The sequence below is a fragment of the Arachis hypogaea genome, chromosome 3, assembly GCF_003086295.3.
Source record: "Arachis hypogaea cultivar Tifrunner chromosome 3, arahy.Tifrunner.gnm2.J5K5, whole genome shotgun sequence".
Classification (NCBI taxonomy): Eukaryota; Viridiplantae; Streptophyta; class Magnoliopsida; order Fabales; family Fabaceae; genus Arachis; species Arachis hypogaea.
In genome coordinates, this window is record NC_092038.1 from 7,624,988 (window position 1) to 7,642,882 (window position 17,895).

The window sequence follows — 17,895 nt, forward strand, 5'->3', positions numbered from 1 at the left end:
ACGTCATAAACTACATGAATCCAAATTTTATTTAAGACTAGTTTCACAAAAGTTGAGAGTTTGAAAATCAAATTATAGCCCTTCGAAGTTGGTTAAAAATAATTTTTCACCAAATGATATCAAAATCTTCTAGTTTCAAAAACTCTCAATCCAATTCAAATCCATCTATACCAATTTCAAATCCTAAATACTTTTACACATTTTCAAGCACTCATCCATCAAGTTTCAACCATCAAACACGTAACAATTCAATTTCAATCAGCAATTTAAAATCCAGCAAAATTTTACCTATTGAATACCAAACCCACATTACCATCAATCATCATCACAATCAATAGTTATTATTCATTCTATAGTATCACAACAAAGTTCAATCAGATAAACTCACATCCACACTCAACCAAGATACATTCACAATTCTCAATACCAATCAACCATTCATACGATTCACACTTATCTTGGGGCTACTAGCCTAAATTTCACACAACATTACATATTATAAAAAAAAACTGAAACTATATCTTGGCCAATTTTTTTCAAGTATCCAAACAAGCCACCAAGCTTCAGCCACAACATTAGCTCAATTTCAAGTAATCCAATCACCAACTCAAATTCCAATTAACATGAATTTAATATAGTTTCATTCAATTTACCAAAATCAATACTAGGTTTCAACAATTTCAACAAACTACAAGGCTTTTGAATTTTTTTTATCTTACCCACTGATATTTAGGATGAAACTCAATAGTTAGCCAAACTAGATTACACTCAAACCATCAAAATAATAAAAATCTCAATTTTCCAAAGTCGAAATTCGAATTTGTGCTAGAATAAAGAACTAAAGAAAGGAATTCAAGTTGTTTACTACTTTGTTCAGATATAAATGAAGAGCGAATTGCGTGGCTGCAAACGGCACACCAATCGAAGCTCCGAATCACAAGATATGATCAAAAGAAGAAGAAGATAAATAATACAAGGGTTTCACTCTTCTTCTCCCTTCTCTTTCACCTGGCTGAATGTTTTTGTTGTGAGTGACCATTGTGTTGAACTTGGCACAATGTTGAGGGGTTAGTGAATGAGTCTTGAGCTCAATTACGGCCCAAGTCTGTTTGTTTAGCCCATTGGTCCAATTTTAGACTAAAATATTTAAAATTAGTGTTTTAATTCGTATCCTAACTAATTTTATCTCTCAACTATTAATTTTAATTTCTTAACTTTATTTACTCATAATTTAATTTTTCTTACTCACCGTGCCAGACAAATTAAGCCGGTCGCGTCGTTTTACGAGTAATTAGATTTTTACGTTAATTTTTTTCTCCTTTAAATTTTTTAATTTAATATTTTTATCATTTTTAACCTATTTTGGATAATTAATTTTTTATTTTAAATAAATAATTAATTAATTTTTCGGTTCATACAATTCTCATCTTAATTATTTACAATTATGTTATGTCTACACTAAAATTAATTATCAAAATTAATCACTATTTAAAATATATGTTAAAATACAAATACAACTTAATTAGAAGTATGTGAATAAAAAATATGTGAATAATTAAGATAAGTGTTTTATTTTCTTAATAAATAATAGTCTAGATCCAACTTAATAAATTGTATGTGATTAGAAGTTTATTTTACAAAAAATTGTGAATAATCTCCATTCGATTGTGTATAATATTAATAAATATGAAATTAGTTAAGATGATAATACTTTAATTATTAATATGTCGTGTGTTCAAATCTTATAAATAATAAAAAAAAAATTATTAGATATACGTGATAAAGGATATTTTAGGAACACAAATTTAATTTGTACACTAAATTCTTTTCTAATTTATATATATATTAACAAAAAAATCTTTTAACTATTTTTTTAACAAATTAGCCAATTTTATAATAATAAATATTTAAAATTAAATAAAAAACATAAAAAATTTAAAAATATTTAAAATCTAACAAGAGAATACCACCAAAACTTAAACAAAAAAATATCCAACATCATTTAAAAAAATCATCCAAAAGGCTCACAAATAGGAATAGCTATAAATAAATTTTCTTAAAAAATACAATAGCATTTTGTTAAAAGTGATAAATGTTAGAATATATTATGATCAATTAGCATTTATTAGAATTATTTAGTATATCTGAATATTTATTATAGAATATTATTTTTTATTATTTCAATTGTTTTAACACCTATAAATATCCGTTTATATTGTATCAATTCACACAATTTGAATACACACAAATCTTTTCTCTTTTGCTATCTCTTACCCTTTTTAATATGGTATCAGAGCCATAGTATCTTCCTTAAAGAGAATATGTTATTTTTCTTCTGGTAAAATCACCATATTTTTTACATTTATTCTGTATGCTATTTTTCCTTGTCTTTCATCACTCTTTTGATGCTTTTTACCTCACCGATTATTAGTCTATTTTCTTTGTCTTGTGTCTTTCCGAGTCTAATGAATCAAACACTACAATCATTCGTTGCTTATCTATTCTTGTGAAGAAACCACATATTTTTCGTCACCTTCTGACAATTCGTTATCCTCTGACATTTTATCATCACTTTGCAGTTTGCCATTTTTTTGGCAGTTTCGCCTGCCCTTTCCTTGTGGTCGTTTCGTATGTAGTTTTTTGCTTGCGGCAGTTTTATCTGCGTTTTTCTTGTAGTACGTAGTTCTGTCAGTGCTTCCTTTTGATAGTTTCATCTGCATTTTTTTTAGCTGTTTAATTTGTGCTTCCTTTCGACAATTCTATCTGCACCAGTTTATGCATTTTTTTCTTATTTCATTGTTTTAAATAAGTTTCAAACTCAAGTTGTCACTTAAGGAGATGCTAAAATATATTAGGATCAATTAACATTCATTAGAATTATTTAACATATCTGAATATTTGTTATAAAATATTACGTCTTTATTATTTCAATTCTTTTAACACCTATAAATCTCCGTTTATATTATATCATTTCACATAACTTGAATATACACAAATATTTTTTTCTATTACTCTCTCTTACCTTTCTAACAATCAAATTGAAACAAGTATGACATTTTTTAAACTAAATTTCAATGAAATATACATAAAAATATAAATGAGTATATCACGTAAAAATGTCTTGACCAGTGGCGGAGCTTGAAACAAAATTTTGGGGGGTAGATAGAAGATAATTGTCAAGATGTTTTTTTTAATGGACCCCATTTAAGATAAGCTCGTCTAACCTCATCTCTTTTATTTGGGTGATATTACCAAATTTGAGGCCATTTTTCAGGGTATCGTTCCAAAGAATTAAGGTCAAACTCATCAGATGCAACTCTTTAAACTTTTGAAGGTTGTATCTTACTTTCTTCGTGATTCATTAAAGTAGAAGAACTATCTATAGGTGTTGATATTGTAAAAATTATATGTTTTCCTTCTAATATTAGCATTCCTCTTAAAAAATGCATCATCAACTCTTTGATTTTTTATGATTATTTTATATAAAAATTTGAATATATATCCGGTAAAATATGTAAAAAAGAAATTATAAGGACAAATAGAATTTATAATATTTATTGAATTTTTTTATCAATTTATACAAATACAATAATATCAATACTTATTGAATATTCTAATATTTTTTATTATATAAAAAAATTAAATTAAATAAACAGTAAAATATAAAATAATATTAAATTATTTAAATAAAAAATACCTAATTTTTTTATATTTGAACTCAAAGATAGAGGGAGTGTTGCTTATTGAATAGAGAGCTGCGAAATACAAATACACTCAATTCAGTCCAAATTCGATATGTTTTGAATGTTTAAAACTAAAAATTATTGTGCAATAAAAGTAAGAGATGAAGATTGAACTTTGCAATTTTAAGTCATAATAAAATATTTGAGCCAACTGAACTATTTTTTATTTTTTAAAAAAGTATTACTAATTTTTTAATAAAAATTTGGGAGGCCCTAGCCACCCCTTATCTGAACTAAGTTCCGCCACTGGTCTTGACTTATTTTGAAATTAAATGCACAAAGTTATAGCTGTTTAACGATATGTTCATGCATTTAATTTTTATTTCCTTGTAGCACGGTTGGGTCAATTTTTATCGTCAGTAGTTGTCTATAATATAAAGTTGTATATATAATGTTAAATAATGTTGTACATCTTTTTAGACAATAACAGTTTTAGTGGGAGTTGAGATAGCAAGTTTGTATTATTATTATATTATTGTTAAAATAATATGTTATTTGAATTTATAAGAAAATATAATATAGATGTTTTTAATAATTTGGTTCTCATTTTTATTTTAATAAATTTAGTTATTTTTGTTCAACTAAATAGGTAAATTATGTTTTAATTACAAATTCATGTGTATTTTAGTATCAGTATTTTTCTTTTGAAATAACTCTAAATTTATTTCAATTATTGTTTTTTTTAATGATATTTTTATTCTATCTCATCTAAATCACTACAAAAAAAAAAGTCTATGATCATGGTAAAAAATCATAACTATAACTAGTAAAACATCTTTTTAGACAATAACAGTTTTAGTGGGAGTTGAGATAACAAGCTTGTATTATTATTATATTATTGTTAAAATATTATGTTATTTGAATTTATAAGAAAATATAATATAGATGTTTTTAATAATTTGGTTCTCATTTTTATTTTAATAAGTTTAGTTATTTTTGTTCAACTAAATAGGTAAATTATGTTTTAATTACAAATTCAAGTGTATTTTAGTATCAGTATTTTTCTTTTGAAATAACTCTAAATTTATTTTAATTATTGTTTTTCTTTAATGATATTTTTGTTCTATCTCATCTAAGTCACTACAAAAAAAAGGTCTATGATCATGGTAAAAAATCATAACCATAACTAGTAAAAAGAATGACTATAGATCTATGATTACATTTTTTTATCGTGACATATTCTGTCGTGGCCATAGATCTACGGTCACGATTTTTTTTATCTATGGTCACGATTACAATTTTTAAATTCTAGCACTTTAGGCCACGTTTTTAATTTTCACTGTGACCATAAGTTAATCTATGGTCACGTAAAAAAACCGTGAACATAGCCTCTACGGTTTTCATTAGTGAAGTATGACTACTCATACTTTGTTAAGAGCACCTACAATGTTGAGTTCCTCTTTCACTTTTTTCAGAGACATAGGAACTCTAACCATTGGAGGAGAGAAGGAATGAGTTCCTGCACGGGTCTCAAGACGAGGGAGTCCCTCTAAACAGGGACTCAAATTAACCAATAATAACTTGTCATTTGGTAAATTATTTTAAAAAAATAATAATATAAAATCTGAAATAATTAAATAATTATATTAAATAATAAAATAATAATTAAATTAGTAATAATTATAATAAAAATTATATTAAATAATTATATTTTTATTTAATTAATAATTTATATTAATTATTTAAATAATAATTAATTATATTAAATAATTAAATTTTTATTTAATTAATAATTTATATTAATTATTTATATCATAATTAATATTGAATATTATTTATATTATTATATTAAATTATAATTAATTAAATTTACTTACATTAAAAAATAAATTTAATTTTTACACCTTATAAAATAATTCTTAGTTGAGTTAGTTATTTTTATTTTTAAAATTTAAAATGTTAACGATATTATTAAAATTAGCAGTTGTAAACACAAAACTATAAATTAGTGTAATCCACAATTATATATTGTGTATTATTGTTATATATGAATTTATTTAATATTAATATTTTTTAATAGTTAATTATTTTTAAATTTATAAATTTAAAAAATATTATTAAAAAAATCAATTACATTAATTTTAAGTATTTTAATTAATTAATTAAGTGGGACCACAACAGGGACTAAAGTTAGTTCCTCCTAATGGAAAAGAGAGAGATACTTTGAGTTCCTATTTACCGTTTATAACGCAAAAGCTGATGTGGAGTTACTTTTTATAACAAGTGGGTCATAAATAGGGACTGAGATGAGTTTTCTACTGGAGATGGTCTAATTACCAGAATCATTTTGGGAAAGAGCATTGAAAATTGTAATTTAAATTTTTGATAAAGTTTCAAATCTTGCAAAATTATTTATTTTTTGGGTATTTATTTTATTTGTGATTCCACAATTAAAATATTTTTAGGAGATAAAAAGTTGATCGTTTTTTGAGAATATTGAATTTGAAAAAAAGATAATCAATAGATTATCTTAAAAATAAACTCAACATTTCAAGAACAAATGTCATTTGATATATCATTAAAGAAAATTATCTCATTTTTATGTGAGATATTATATATTAGTGCTATGAGCGAGTGAAAAATTTAAGTATTTAAAGCTCGTCTCATTAATTACCTGAAAGTAAATTGATTAAATAGATAATATGGAGATATAAATTAAAGTATGCTTTATTGTAAAATCGTTCCATTTAAAAGTGAAGCATTGAATGCAAAGAGACTTTACTTTCAGTTTTATAAAAAGATTTATTTAGGACTATAATAATATTGACGATGATATATTAAATCTTGAGCTACAAATACAATATATGAATATAAGGAATTATTTCTCAATAGCAATGTTGACAAGACTATTAATATGAGATATATGAACACATGAATTTTAATTACATATATTGTTTAATTTATTTTTAATATATCTTTATATTCTAATTAAAATGTATTTCATATTATAGAGACTAATTTTAATGACTAATTTTTTAGTACACTTAGTATAGTTATATAAAAAAATATTATATTAGCTGAACCATAAATTCTAAACTCTAATATAGTATTAAAATAAAATTTTGGGTTAAAGTTCTAATATTAATAAAAAAGTGTTGACTCTAATATTTTTTTATTAAAATTCAATGATCATTAATCATTTATTTTATTACTTTATACTTTTGTTTATTTTAGAGGATAATTTTTTAAAGGATTTAACTAACTTGTGTTTTAAAAATACATGTTAAGATTATTATTAGTATATTAAATTTTTAAATTTTTTATTTTAATAAATAAATAACAAATATATTAAAAATTTAAACTTTGTATTTTGTATACAAACTTTTTTAATTAACACTATTAAAATATATTTTTAAGATACAAATTAACTAAATATATTTTTTAAATTTATAACTTTTATCACGTATGAGTCCTACAACATTAATTTAAGAATATCTAGATTCTCACTTTCTTATTTTACTGATTTCTCTCAATTTAAAAGAGTTTTATTCATTTTTGATATATTTTTTTCTTTTGATTTATTATTGTTACATATTTTCATTTATTAATAAGCTTTTCTATAATGAAAGAATAATATTATATATATATATATATATATATATATATATATATATATATTGTGTTAAAATTGATTGATAATAAAAATTAGAAAAAGATAAAAAGAAATTGTCTTTTATATTAATGGTTAAATTCGTTTTTGAAAAATCATTCATTTTTTTAAATTAGTCCCCAAAATATTTTTTTAATCAAATTTATCATTCAAAAATTTTAAATTAATTTTGTTAGTCCTTTTATCATTTTTTTGTTAACAGTGTTAAAATTTGTTAATGTGGTACGTTAAGTGATACTACAGCACATACATAGGAATATACGAGACATTGAAAGGAGAATATGAGACATTGCATTGGAATCCTTCAATTTAAAATTGATTCAATCTCATTTTATAAACTTATATATGAAAACGAATTTGATTAAAAAAAAAAAGATTTTTGAGAACTAATTTAAAAAATAAATAATTTTTTAAAAATTAATTTAACCATTTACTCTAACTTTTGTGATGCATACTTTTTCTATATCATTTCAAGAGAAAAAAGTCAACTCTTTTAAGTATCTATTTCTTTAGTTTCCATACCTACAGCACACACATGCAATAAGACAATTCTCTTAATGTAAAATTTACAATAAACAAGATATCCAATTATCCATTGTTGTTGTGCTTCTTTTGAGTTTCTAACCCCACCATTGATGTACAGCTACACCTTTATCCCTCAAGTTTCCATAGAGTGCCAAACACTCCCAATAAGCCCTACGACTTCTATTATTCTCTTGTTTTTTATGTGGCTTGCACTCCAAGAAAAGCTCATCTACCAGCCCAATAGTATCTCTTTTTATCATCTCTTCCACCACTTCTGCTTCTGCCTTCATCACCACGAATTCTTCATCCTTCACATTCTTTCGCATCCAATCTGACATTCCTATTTGTGGCACCTCTTTTGTTGACGCCTCTTCGTCCGCTGTAATTATTTCGATATTTATGTTGTATATTTCGAAGTTCTTGTTTCTTGTTGGATAATTCTTCTGAAACCAATCATTTTTTCTCTCTCCTTCTTTCTCTGCCAATTCAACATCAATAAAAACTCTACGAGGATAACTTTCCAAAGAATCGCCCATCAAATTCGGGAGGTATCTGTCAAATATTTATGAAATTAGTGCAAACTGCATGCGTGTCCTATGATAGGTATATAAATTCTAATAATTAGCTAGACAATGAATTTAAGGTAAAAAGAAAATAGTAAAGATATCATTTTTTTTCTTGTTTTCAATTTTTTTAAAAAAAATAAATTTTATTGAAGAAAATTTAAGTTTCAAAAAATATTATTATATAAAACAAATTATTTTTTTTAAATGACAAAATAACTAATTCGTCTTACATTATTATTGAAATTATTGAAAATTTTAAAAGTAATAAAAATATATATGAAGAATTAAAGTGATTAGATCAATCTAAAATTTTTAACTTTATAAAAAAATTTAAAAATAATAAAAAACAGTTTAAAGTAGTTTAAATTTTTTTTATTTCATACTTTTTAATTATTGTTTATGTAATAAATATATAATTACAGTTGTTATATATATAAAATTAGAAAATTCTATACCGCCTATAAAATTTATGTCTAATTTGTCTAAAAAATAACAGGTGAATAAAAAATTCCACCATTTATATTTGTGTCAAGTAATTTAAAAAATTAAACGTATAAAAATACACTTATAAAGTTATAAATAATAAATTAGATAAAATAAATTTGTGTTATTATCTTTTTTATAATCATTTGTCTAAATTTAAGTGTTTTACTTACTTAGTGCGCTTCAAGTATTTTCTTGATATTCTCGATGAGGCTCTTGGAGGCTCTAACAAGACATCTTCAAGGTTTTGCAGTGCAGCTTTCTTTGCTTCGGAGGAGTAGCCAAGAAGCTTTCTAGGCGCAGCCAGCATTGGCGGTGGCTGATCATGACGAACAAGTTCTTCCTTCTTTATCATGGCCACAGCAATGAGATCCAAGCGCCTCACATAAACCATCTTGTAGTTGGAAGGCTTGTATTGTTTCGCCGAGGGGTTATCGCGGGCCAGAAAGGCGACAACCCCATCAACTTTCAGTGTCCTCTCGATGAACTTTGAGGCCGCCGGGAAATCGGTGGTGAAAACAAAGTCCACACTGTTGTCGATTACCTTCTTCTGCTTCTCCAAATCACTCAACGAAACAAGTTCCATGTTGTAATCAGAAACAATGCTAGGCCCTATTCCTGGATCCGCATTGTTATCATTGGTCATGAAAATTGCATTGCGCTGAGTAGGTTTCTTGAGCCCTTCGTTTGTAAGGTCATGGAAAAGAACACCCAATAGCTGCTCTATGTTGACCGAATCGTAGCTAACTTGCTGCTTATCAGTAGATTCGGTAAGCAGATCCTTCTGTTGAGTTTCTTTATAAGAGATTTTCTCGAATTCGAAGGAAGACAATCTCATGATGCTATTCAAGGTGGCAAATGCGAATATCATGAGGAACAAACAAGAAACAATCTTCATGAACTTGGAACTTGGGATGAGCCTATTGATAAAGTAACGTGGGCTTTTAGGCAGGTGCTTAATAATGCTTTTCTTGAAGTTGACATAGTGTTTTGATTTCAATGCAATGACACCGATGAGTTCCATCGCCATATTTATGATATGACGATGGAGACAATTAATAGATAGAATAAATGAATAGAATAATGATTAAGACGAGAAAGGTATAAGAACAAGAATAAGTATAATTAAAAAGAATATTTTGAGAAAGAGAGTAGAGGAACTAGTCACAAAAAAAAAAAACAGAGTTCTAGCGACTGCAGAATCTAGCAGCGGTATGGTTTCCACCAACAAGTGAGAAATGGTTAATCGACAAAGTAGACCACATTCTAATCAACTCTCTCAATCGATGTACCTCCATTATTCTTTTTATCAAGATCGATAATTTGTAACTAGCGCCAATTTATTAACATCATCTCATGAATCTGTGATTACGATGATTTTTGTGACAACGTAATCATCTAATCACAGATGCATGAATGGTGAGAGAGCAGATCAGAGCAGTTTTTGTGATCTGTCTTCTCTCTCTTTTGTCTAACTCTCTATGTAATTATTTGATTTGTTATTTTGTGAAGGGTGTGAGTTTTGGTGGAATGAGTTGGGAGAGGTTATATAGATCCACTAGGCTTATTATGGGAGGCTAGAAAAAGAAGTACGAGAGGAATTCGTGACAAAAATTATTAGGAGAGCCTAAATTTGCAATTTGTGGGAGAAAAACACGGTTGGAGCAACGACAATGGTGTTGCACCATTCACTAATCACTAGTTTGTTAATCCATTATTTACTAAATTTAATTCTTTTTTTATTTTGATTTTATTTTAATACAATGATACCATTTTGCTCCATCATATTGTTATGCATAATATAAAAGATCAAAATGCCTTGAAAGTGTGAATGCCCGTCCATCATGAGCATCAGGAAACTGTACTGTCCTCTGAATAATTAAGATAAGTGTTTTATTTTCTTAATAAATTGTATGTGATTAGAAGTTTATTTTACAAAAAATTGTGAATAATCTCCATTCGATTGTGTATAATATTATAGTTCTTAAGTTTCAAAGTATTAAAATATTAAATTGAAAAATATTAAAATAATGATCTTATTTGTAGTTCTTAAGTTTCAAAAGTATTTATTTCCTCTGAAATATTTAGGTTGTCTAAAAATCAACACAACCAAAGCTATAAGAAGAAACATGTTGCTTAAATAATAACTATACTACAGATAAATCCATAAAAATGTTATTTATACGTTTAAAATCAATTATCAAAATTAATCATTATATATTTATACACAAATATAATTTAATTTATTTTTAATGTGTATTCTATCTTAATATTAATTTTTATAGCTGAATTTGGTATACACTGAGACACCAAACATAGTTGATCCAATAATTAAAAATATTAGGAATTTTATTGTGTATTGTGGTGTCTGCAAAAGTTTGTGACACAATATGCTAATACATTATTTTCCAGTAAAAAAAAACATACATTTGAAAAAAATGTTAACAATTATAAACCAATACGGGAAACATATTATATGAATATGATGGTAATGATACAAAGGAATCTTGGATGAATTTGCAAAAGAATGAGACCAAGCGAGTCCATGGTAGTAAATAATTATGTTCTGCCTACAGCTCTGCCACAAAGAAGAGCATTCTTTGGAAGTGGATATTCATCTCTTGGAGATTCCACTGGTGAATATACTCTCATATAGAATTGTTGTCCAAGGTATTGTCGTGCCCAAAATTCACTTCTTATGTTCCACATACCAACGTTGTCTAGTGCCATGTAAATCGCAGTCCATGATCTAGGGTATACCTGAGACAAAAATATTCACCAATAAGCTATAATGTCTCATTTGGATATTAAGAAAAAAAAAATATGTTTTTGCTAACTAGAATAACGACCAACCTGTGTTGTGCACCTCGAAACAGCATCGGCGAGGTTGTACTCCTTACGACTATCAGGCGTCCAGATACCACTATCCATTCTGCACGACAGATTCAGCTTAAACTTTTGGGACGAGTGTCACGATAGAATTTGATAATTTGAAGAAAATGATTCGAATACATACCCTACAACCCAAAATGAGTATCCATCAATGTGCCAACTTTGGACAATATTTTCGTGGTTTTGAAAGACGATCTCAACGAATGCTCGAAAATCGGCGGCCATGACGGAGGTGGCGAGATACATTGGCTTATGGGAGGGAGTATCTGGGATGCTTCCAACTTGGAAGACACCACCAATGTTGAAGTAATCTGCTAGCTTCAATGGAGTGTCGCCTGGAACAAAAGACACACTGTTCACTGCATATCTCTGCTTGCCATTAACTTGTGCTGCTGAGCTCTCCAAAATTATTGTCCTGCTAATGTTTATCAAACCATAATGATACGATCCTTGTGGATTTGGCCTTGGTCCACTTGCTGTCAAGTTTGTCCTGTCAATTGCAATAATAATTAAGTAATTAATTTGATCGAATTTGACAAAAAGATAAAAATTAATTTTGTTATATCCAGTTTAATTCTAATTAAATATGTTTACCTAATTGAACGAGCTTGTTGAATGGACCAATCAAGTTGAGTAGGTGCAGGAGGAAGAGGACCAGAAAGAGGTTGGTTGGAGTTAGAATAGTGAAGGGCGGCGGTTGCTGTGAGGACCTTAGAAGTGAAACGAGTTGAGACAGCAATGTAGTAGTCCTTGGCTGCTTGATCTGCTGTCACCAGCACCGAATAAGATTGTCCCACGTGGACATCTATTGAGCTATATGTGCTCTGCAATGTGTGAGTTCCCTCAACTTCCACCAGTTTCATGCTGTGTCCTTCAATCCTAAAGTTCAGTGTGTTCTGGAGTCCAACATTTGATATCCTAAGCCTATATGTTTTTCCTGTTGTTGTTCATTTCTTAGTCAAATACTGTTATATATAAATAAACATGCTAACAAGATTCACAATCTAAATTCTATTTAAGGCGGAATTTAAACACTCAACACTTGCTTCAGCAGTTGATTATTCAATAAATTTGTTGATATATTTATGTATAAAGGCATACCTTGTTCAACGGTGAAAGTTGCTCCATTTGGACGACCATTGATTAAAACAGCATGAGGGAATGGAAGTTTGTGTCCATAATCAAGAACAGCCTTGAGCCTCTGGAATTGATGCAAATGATGTTAGAAAAGGGAAGAGAAGATTAGAATGTAATGTAGGGGGAATAATGAATGGGAGTTACATTGTTGTCAATGCTGTACCAATCTCCAATGAGAAGAGAGAAATCATCAGCAGGGGGAGGGAATGGGACAGGAATCAAAGGCCTGCTGAGGATCTTAAGGGAGCCAAAGCCACCAGCAGCTTTGTGGAAAGCAAGTGATGGGAAATAGAAGAAGCTTCCAATTTGGTCTTTCACTTGAAGGGTGTATGTGTAATTTTTCCCAGGTGGAATTGGGCATGTTGTTCCATATACTCCGTCTTGGTAAGAGTTTCTCCTTTCTTGAACACCACTCCTATTATTATTATTAAGTTAACAAATAATCAATTGCATAATTAATATCCAAATGACAAATTTCATTAATAGTTAAAACTTAAAAGTTGTTTAATTAACAAGGTTTAGCAATATTTTATACTTGCATTTAAGAATGAATAGAAGAAAAAAAAATCATCTTTTTTAAATGTGATATGTTTTTTACCAGTCCAAATCAAATATGGGCCTGCCCCGTGAAGTTTTTAAGCCATTGTGAGTTTGTGACTTTATTAGTGGGCCTAACGGTGAGTGATTTTGGTCCGTGACATGAGTTAAGTGTGTCTAGGTGATGAGTGAGAGAAACAATTATGAAACTGATGTTTTTGTTTCTTTATATCTTTTCTTTTTTATTTAAAAAAGGTGGTGGTTGCTTCGACTCAATGTTCACTCGGTGAACTCAAGAAAAGTGAAAAAAAAAGGGGTTTCTTTTTCTTTTTGTTATGGTCTTCTTATCTAAACTCATCTTGTGTTGTGCGAATATGGACTCTGGAGAGTCTTCTAAAACATAAAACTTTACCAAAACACATGTCCCTTAATCTACAATGTACATAAAGTAGAAGGAACTAAAAGTTAGAGTTTAGTATCTTTCCATTATCTTTAATCCCAATCATTTTGTATTATTGAAGGAATTTTTCTATATCTTAATTAATACAAAAATCCAATGATATAGAAACAAGATAAAAAGAGTAATATAGAAGAGAATATAGCCTTTTTCCATTATTGAATTGTTTTGCATTGGAAATGATTAGGTGAAGCAAACAAGGTTTAGTTTAGTTGAAGGTGCATTATTGCTTGCGCAGTTGGATTAGGGATTAAATTACATTTAATTTCCATAACCAAAAAGTATTTTTTTTTCAATTACTTGATGCCGTGAATGAATAACCAACCTTGTGTTCCCCAAACTAACTTCTTATGTACATTTGTTTGCCAACTAATATAATAAATTTTTATCATCTCAAAATAATATCTAGTCATTTTAAATAAAAAAATTCCTTTTATAGTAGCAATTTTATTTGGAAAACAAATTATTATTATTATTATTATAAGATTATGATATCTTTGTTAATTAAAATCCAATTCCTATACATCATATTATTCAATTATTGAACAATAATGACAATTTTAATTTCCTTTTCAATTGATGTCTCGGAACAAAGAATCAATTCCATCATAATCAATCATTAAATTAGTTCCTATTTTAAGATTTCATTATTTAAATACAGCTTTTAAAATGATATGCAGTTTATAGTACACGTATTCATGTCTGTGTGATTGTGATATATCATATATAGCTAGATTTCAATATCACGCAATGATGAGCAAAAGTGTAAATTAAACACTTCCAATACAAAAATTCAAAGGAAGATTATATGGGAAAAAAGAAAAAGAATATGCAAATTGAATTGGACTTGTAGTGGAAGGACTAATTACTAGTGCAATTTACTATAACCTATTGATTCTTCACTCTTGAAATTAAAAATGCAATGAAAGATGTTACGTGCAAAATATAGATACGGACCATGTTAGAAGAAACGGCTCCGGCAAGTTATTGTGAACATTGATGATCAAATTGTCATTGGTAACAGAGTAGATTTCAGGCCCTGGAAATTGTCCATTGATCAAAATGCCCTGTAAATTCAAGCACATAATAATGTTTAATCTTCTCATGCATCATGTCATATATATAATTGTTATAACATTATTAAGGTATAAATATATAGAAAGATTAAAGATATATATACAAACCTTTTGTTTAACTCCAAGGGGATAAATGTCACCATAGGTAATGGTCCAATCAAAGAACCTATAAGGGTCTTCCCCAGCAACGTTAATAATGCTGTTCAATAGCAACAACAATATTGAACAAAAGCTGAGAAGGGAAGAGAGTGATAATGGTTCACCCCTGATCATGTTAAAGGCTTTGGAACTTAGCTTGTGTTCTTTAACAAAAAAGAAGAAAAATAATATATATAGATTGAACAAATGAATGAATGAATGAATGAATGGGAGGCGCAAAAGGGTGAGAAGTGAAGAAAGGGTTAGTTGGTGGTGGTGGCTATAGAAGAGTAATGGCAAACACGGTCTTAAATATATAAGAGTAGATAGTAGAGGTTGCAAGCTTTGTAGGGAACCCCAAGATTATTATTATAATCATGAAATGTAATAAGCATGACACGGATTTGGGAAAGGAGTGAGTACGTAGCTGTGAACAATAAGATACATGTGTGAAAGGAAATTAAATTATTAAAACAATTATTAATAGTTGGTAGTGTGGTGAGTATGTTTAATTAACGCGGTAGGAAATGAGAATGGGGAGAACAGCAGCGGTGACTGCGTGTATATGGTATACTAATTATGTTATCATAATACAGTTTGTTGTTTGCATTTTGCAAGCTGGATCATGGTGTTCTTCGCCGTTGATTTCTCACATTACACACGCTATTTAATATTTATATCTTTCTAATATTTCATTTCATTATTGGATTTGATTTTTAATATTCTGTCAATTGTATTTTTTTTGTGACTTTCTCCTAAGGTGAAAGAAGCTCCACATGCGGAAGTTGTAATTTCATCGCCATCTTTATCATAATATCTGCCATAGTATCTATCAATGGTATTTATTCTAGTATTCTTACTGTGTGTGAATTTTTTTTCTACAATATTTAAGTTCCAACCTCTATCTAAAAAAAAAGTAGAGTTAATAAATGATTTTTTGTCAATTAAAAATTTCCTTTTGACATTACCATTAATAGGTAATTGTTCCAAAAATCATCATCAAAAGGTCACAAAAAAAAAATATAATTAGCCTTTATTTTATAATTTTAATATATATTTATAGAACACAAGATAGATAAATCATCTTCAGTTATAATGTAAAATCATTGAATTCATATGAAAATGATCTCATCCTCGCTCTAATATTTATTGTTTTGATGTAATAAGATAAAACAATTATCGTAGAAGAATGTTAGAGAGGCAGAAATATTTATTTTTTGGTCTGTATAGTCAGTAATATTTAAAAATAAACTAAAAATATATTGTTTGATTATTAAATTAAAAAAAAAGTATACTAATAATTAAAAATATTGACAAAAAAATAATAAATTCTGTTAGTTTTATTTTTTATTTTCATTATTGTAAGCTATTTGTTTAGTCAATTTTTTAAGTAAGGTTTATTTTTGGCCTAATATTGTAAGCAAGTTCAAACAGAAAATAATTGTACGCGGAAACAATGATGAGGTTGTCGCTTAATGAACATTCTTTGTATGATGTTCGGACGTTGGTGGTGTAGCCTCTTGTGATGGAGTAGGAACTTTAATTTGGGGGCGAATATAATATATGGGAAGCTTCTCATATGCATGGGAGTTGGGACCTTGCAAATCTCAATCTATTATATGAATATGATTATTTCATATATAGAAAGTTCGATCATTCTTGACTGTTTATACCTTGCGGCTAGGGTAGTGTATTTGACTATTGTTATATTAAAGGGAAAAAAAATATTGGAATTTAGTGTGCTTTGTTTTGGTGGTTGATTTAAGTAAACATTATTTGTTGATTTCGCAAATGAGCTAAACTATTCATCACATGGGTGTATGAGCCGTTTCATGCGCTTCAACATTGACAAATGGCAATTTTGTTGACATATGCTACTACTATTTAATAATGATCAAATTGTCAAGAAGTAAGACATACCAATGTTTATGAAGTGTAATGAATTTCCCCCTTAATTGATTCGAATGAGGTGGAACAAAGACAAACAGGAAAAAGAAAAGAAAAATCAAAGATAGGATTGGCGTATAGAAATACATAGAGTACACATGCAAATTGCAAATACACATTGAATTACCAAGATAAAATTCTTTTTGTAATAGCACTAATTGTTTAAGAGTTTAATTTTGATGTATAAAACAATATACACAGTCGTACAATCATATTTATTCTATTCTTTTAAATCATCATTTATATGATAAAAAATAAAATTTTGTAACAATGTTAATTCTATAAAAAAAAGTTATTGAAAATTATAAGACATTGGGAAGTGTATGCATGGTTTCAATTTTGGTCAATTTCACCATGATATAAAATTATAGAACATGTTTATTGTTATAATATTTTGAATCCCGCTAGAGAGTCAATGGAGTATCTGTACAATATGTACAATGGACTGTTTATTTCATGGTTCTGAAAACCGAACCGGACCAGCCAGTTCGATCGGATTAACCGAAAACCGGTCTTATGGCCGGTCCGGTTGACACGAAAAACCGTCTTGCAAAAAATCGATTTAAAAACCGGCCGAATCGGTGGTTAATCGGTGAACCGACTGAACCGGCCGGGTCAAAAGACCAGTTCTCTAAAAAAAAAAGTAAAAACCCCACCCCCCCCAAAACACCCGACCCTCTCCTTTCTGTCTCACTCTCACATTCCAACCAAATCCCTAATTTGCCTAACCTTTGAGAGAAAACACCGCCGCCACCATCAGCTCCCAGCCACCGCCCCACTAGCC

The 17,895-nt window shown here is 28.3% G+C and overlaps 2 protein-coding genes across 2 annotated transcripts; both read right to left on the minus strand.

Annotated features, from left to right (window-relative positions):
- Nucleotides 1–7,821: 7,821 nt before the first annotated feature.
- Nucleotides 7,822–10,452, minus strand: LOC112789233 (uncharacterized). Its single transcript, XM_025831042.3, has 2 exons — nucleotides 9,101–10,452; nucleotides 7,822–8,430 (listed from the first exon to the last, which is right to left on the minus strand). Exons 1-2 carry the CDS (start codon nucleotides 9,955–9,957, stop codon nucleotides 7,974–7,976), a joined length of 1,314 nt encoding a protein of 437 aa, XP_025686827.1. The 5' UTR covers nucleotides 9,958–10,452; the 3' UTR covers nucleotides 7,822–7,973.
- Nucleotides 10,453–11,246: 794 nt separating this feature from the next.
- LOC112789234 (L-ascorbate oxidase homolog) lies at nucleotides 11,247–15,520 on the minus strand. The gene is made up of 8 exons (XM_025831043.3): nucleotides 15,135–15,520; nucleotides 14,908–15,017; nucleotides 13,101–13,371; nucleotides 12,921–13,020; nucleotides 12,414–12,756; nucleotides 11,944–12,309; nucleotides 11,781–11,859; nucleotides 11,247–11,687 (listed from the first exon to the last, which is right to left on the minus strand). The coding sequence occupies exons 1-8, from the start codon at nucleotides 15,297–15,299 to the stop codon at nucleotides 11,487–11,489; spliced, it is 1,635 nt and encodes a 544-aa protein (XP_025686828.1). The 5' UTR covers nucleotides 15,300–15,520; the 3' UTR covers nucleotides 11,247–11,486.
- Nucleotides 15,521–17,895: the final 2,375 nt, after the last annotated feature.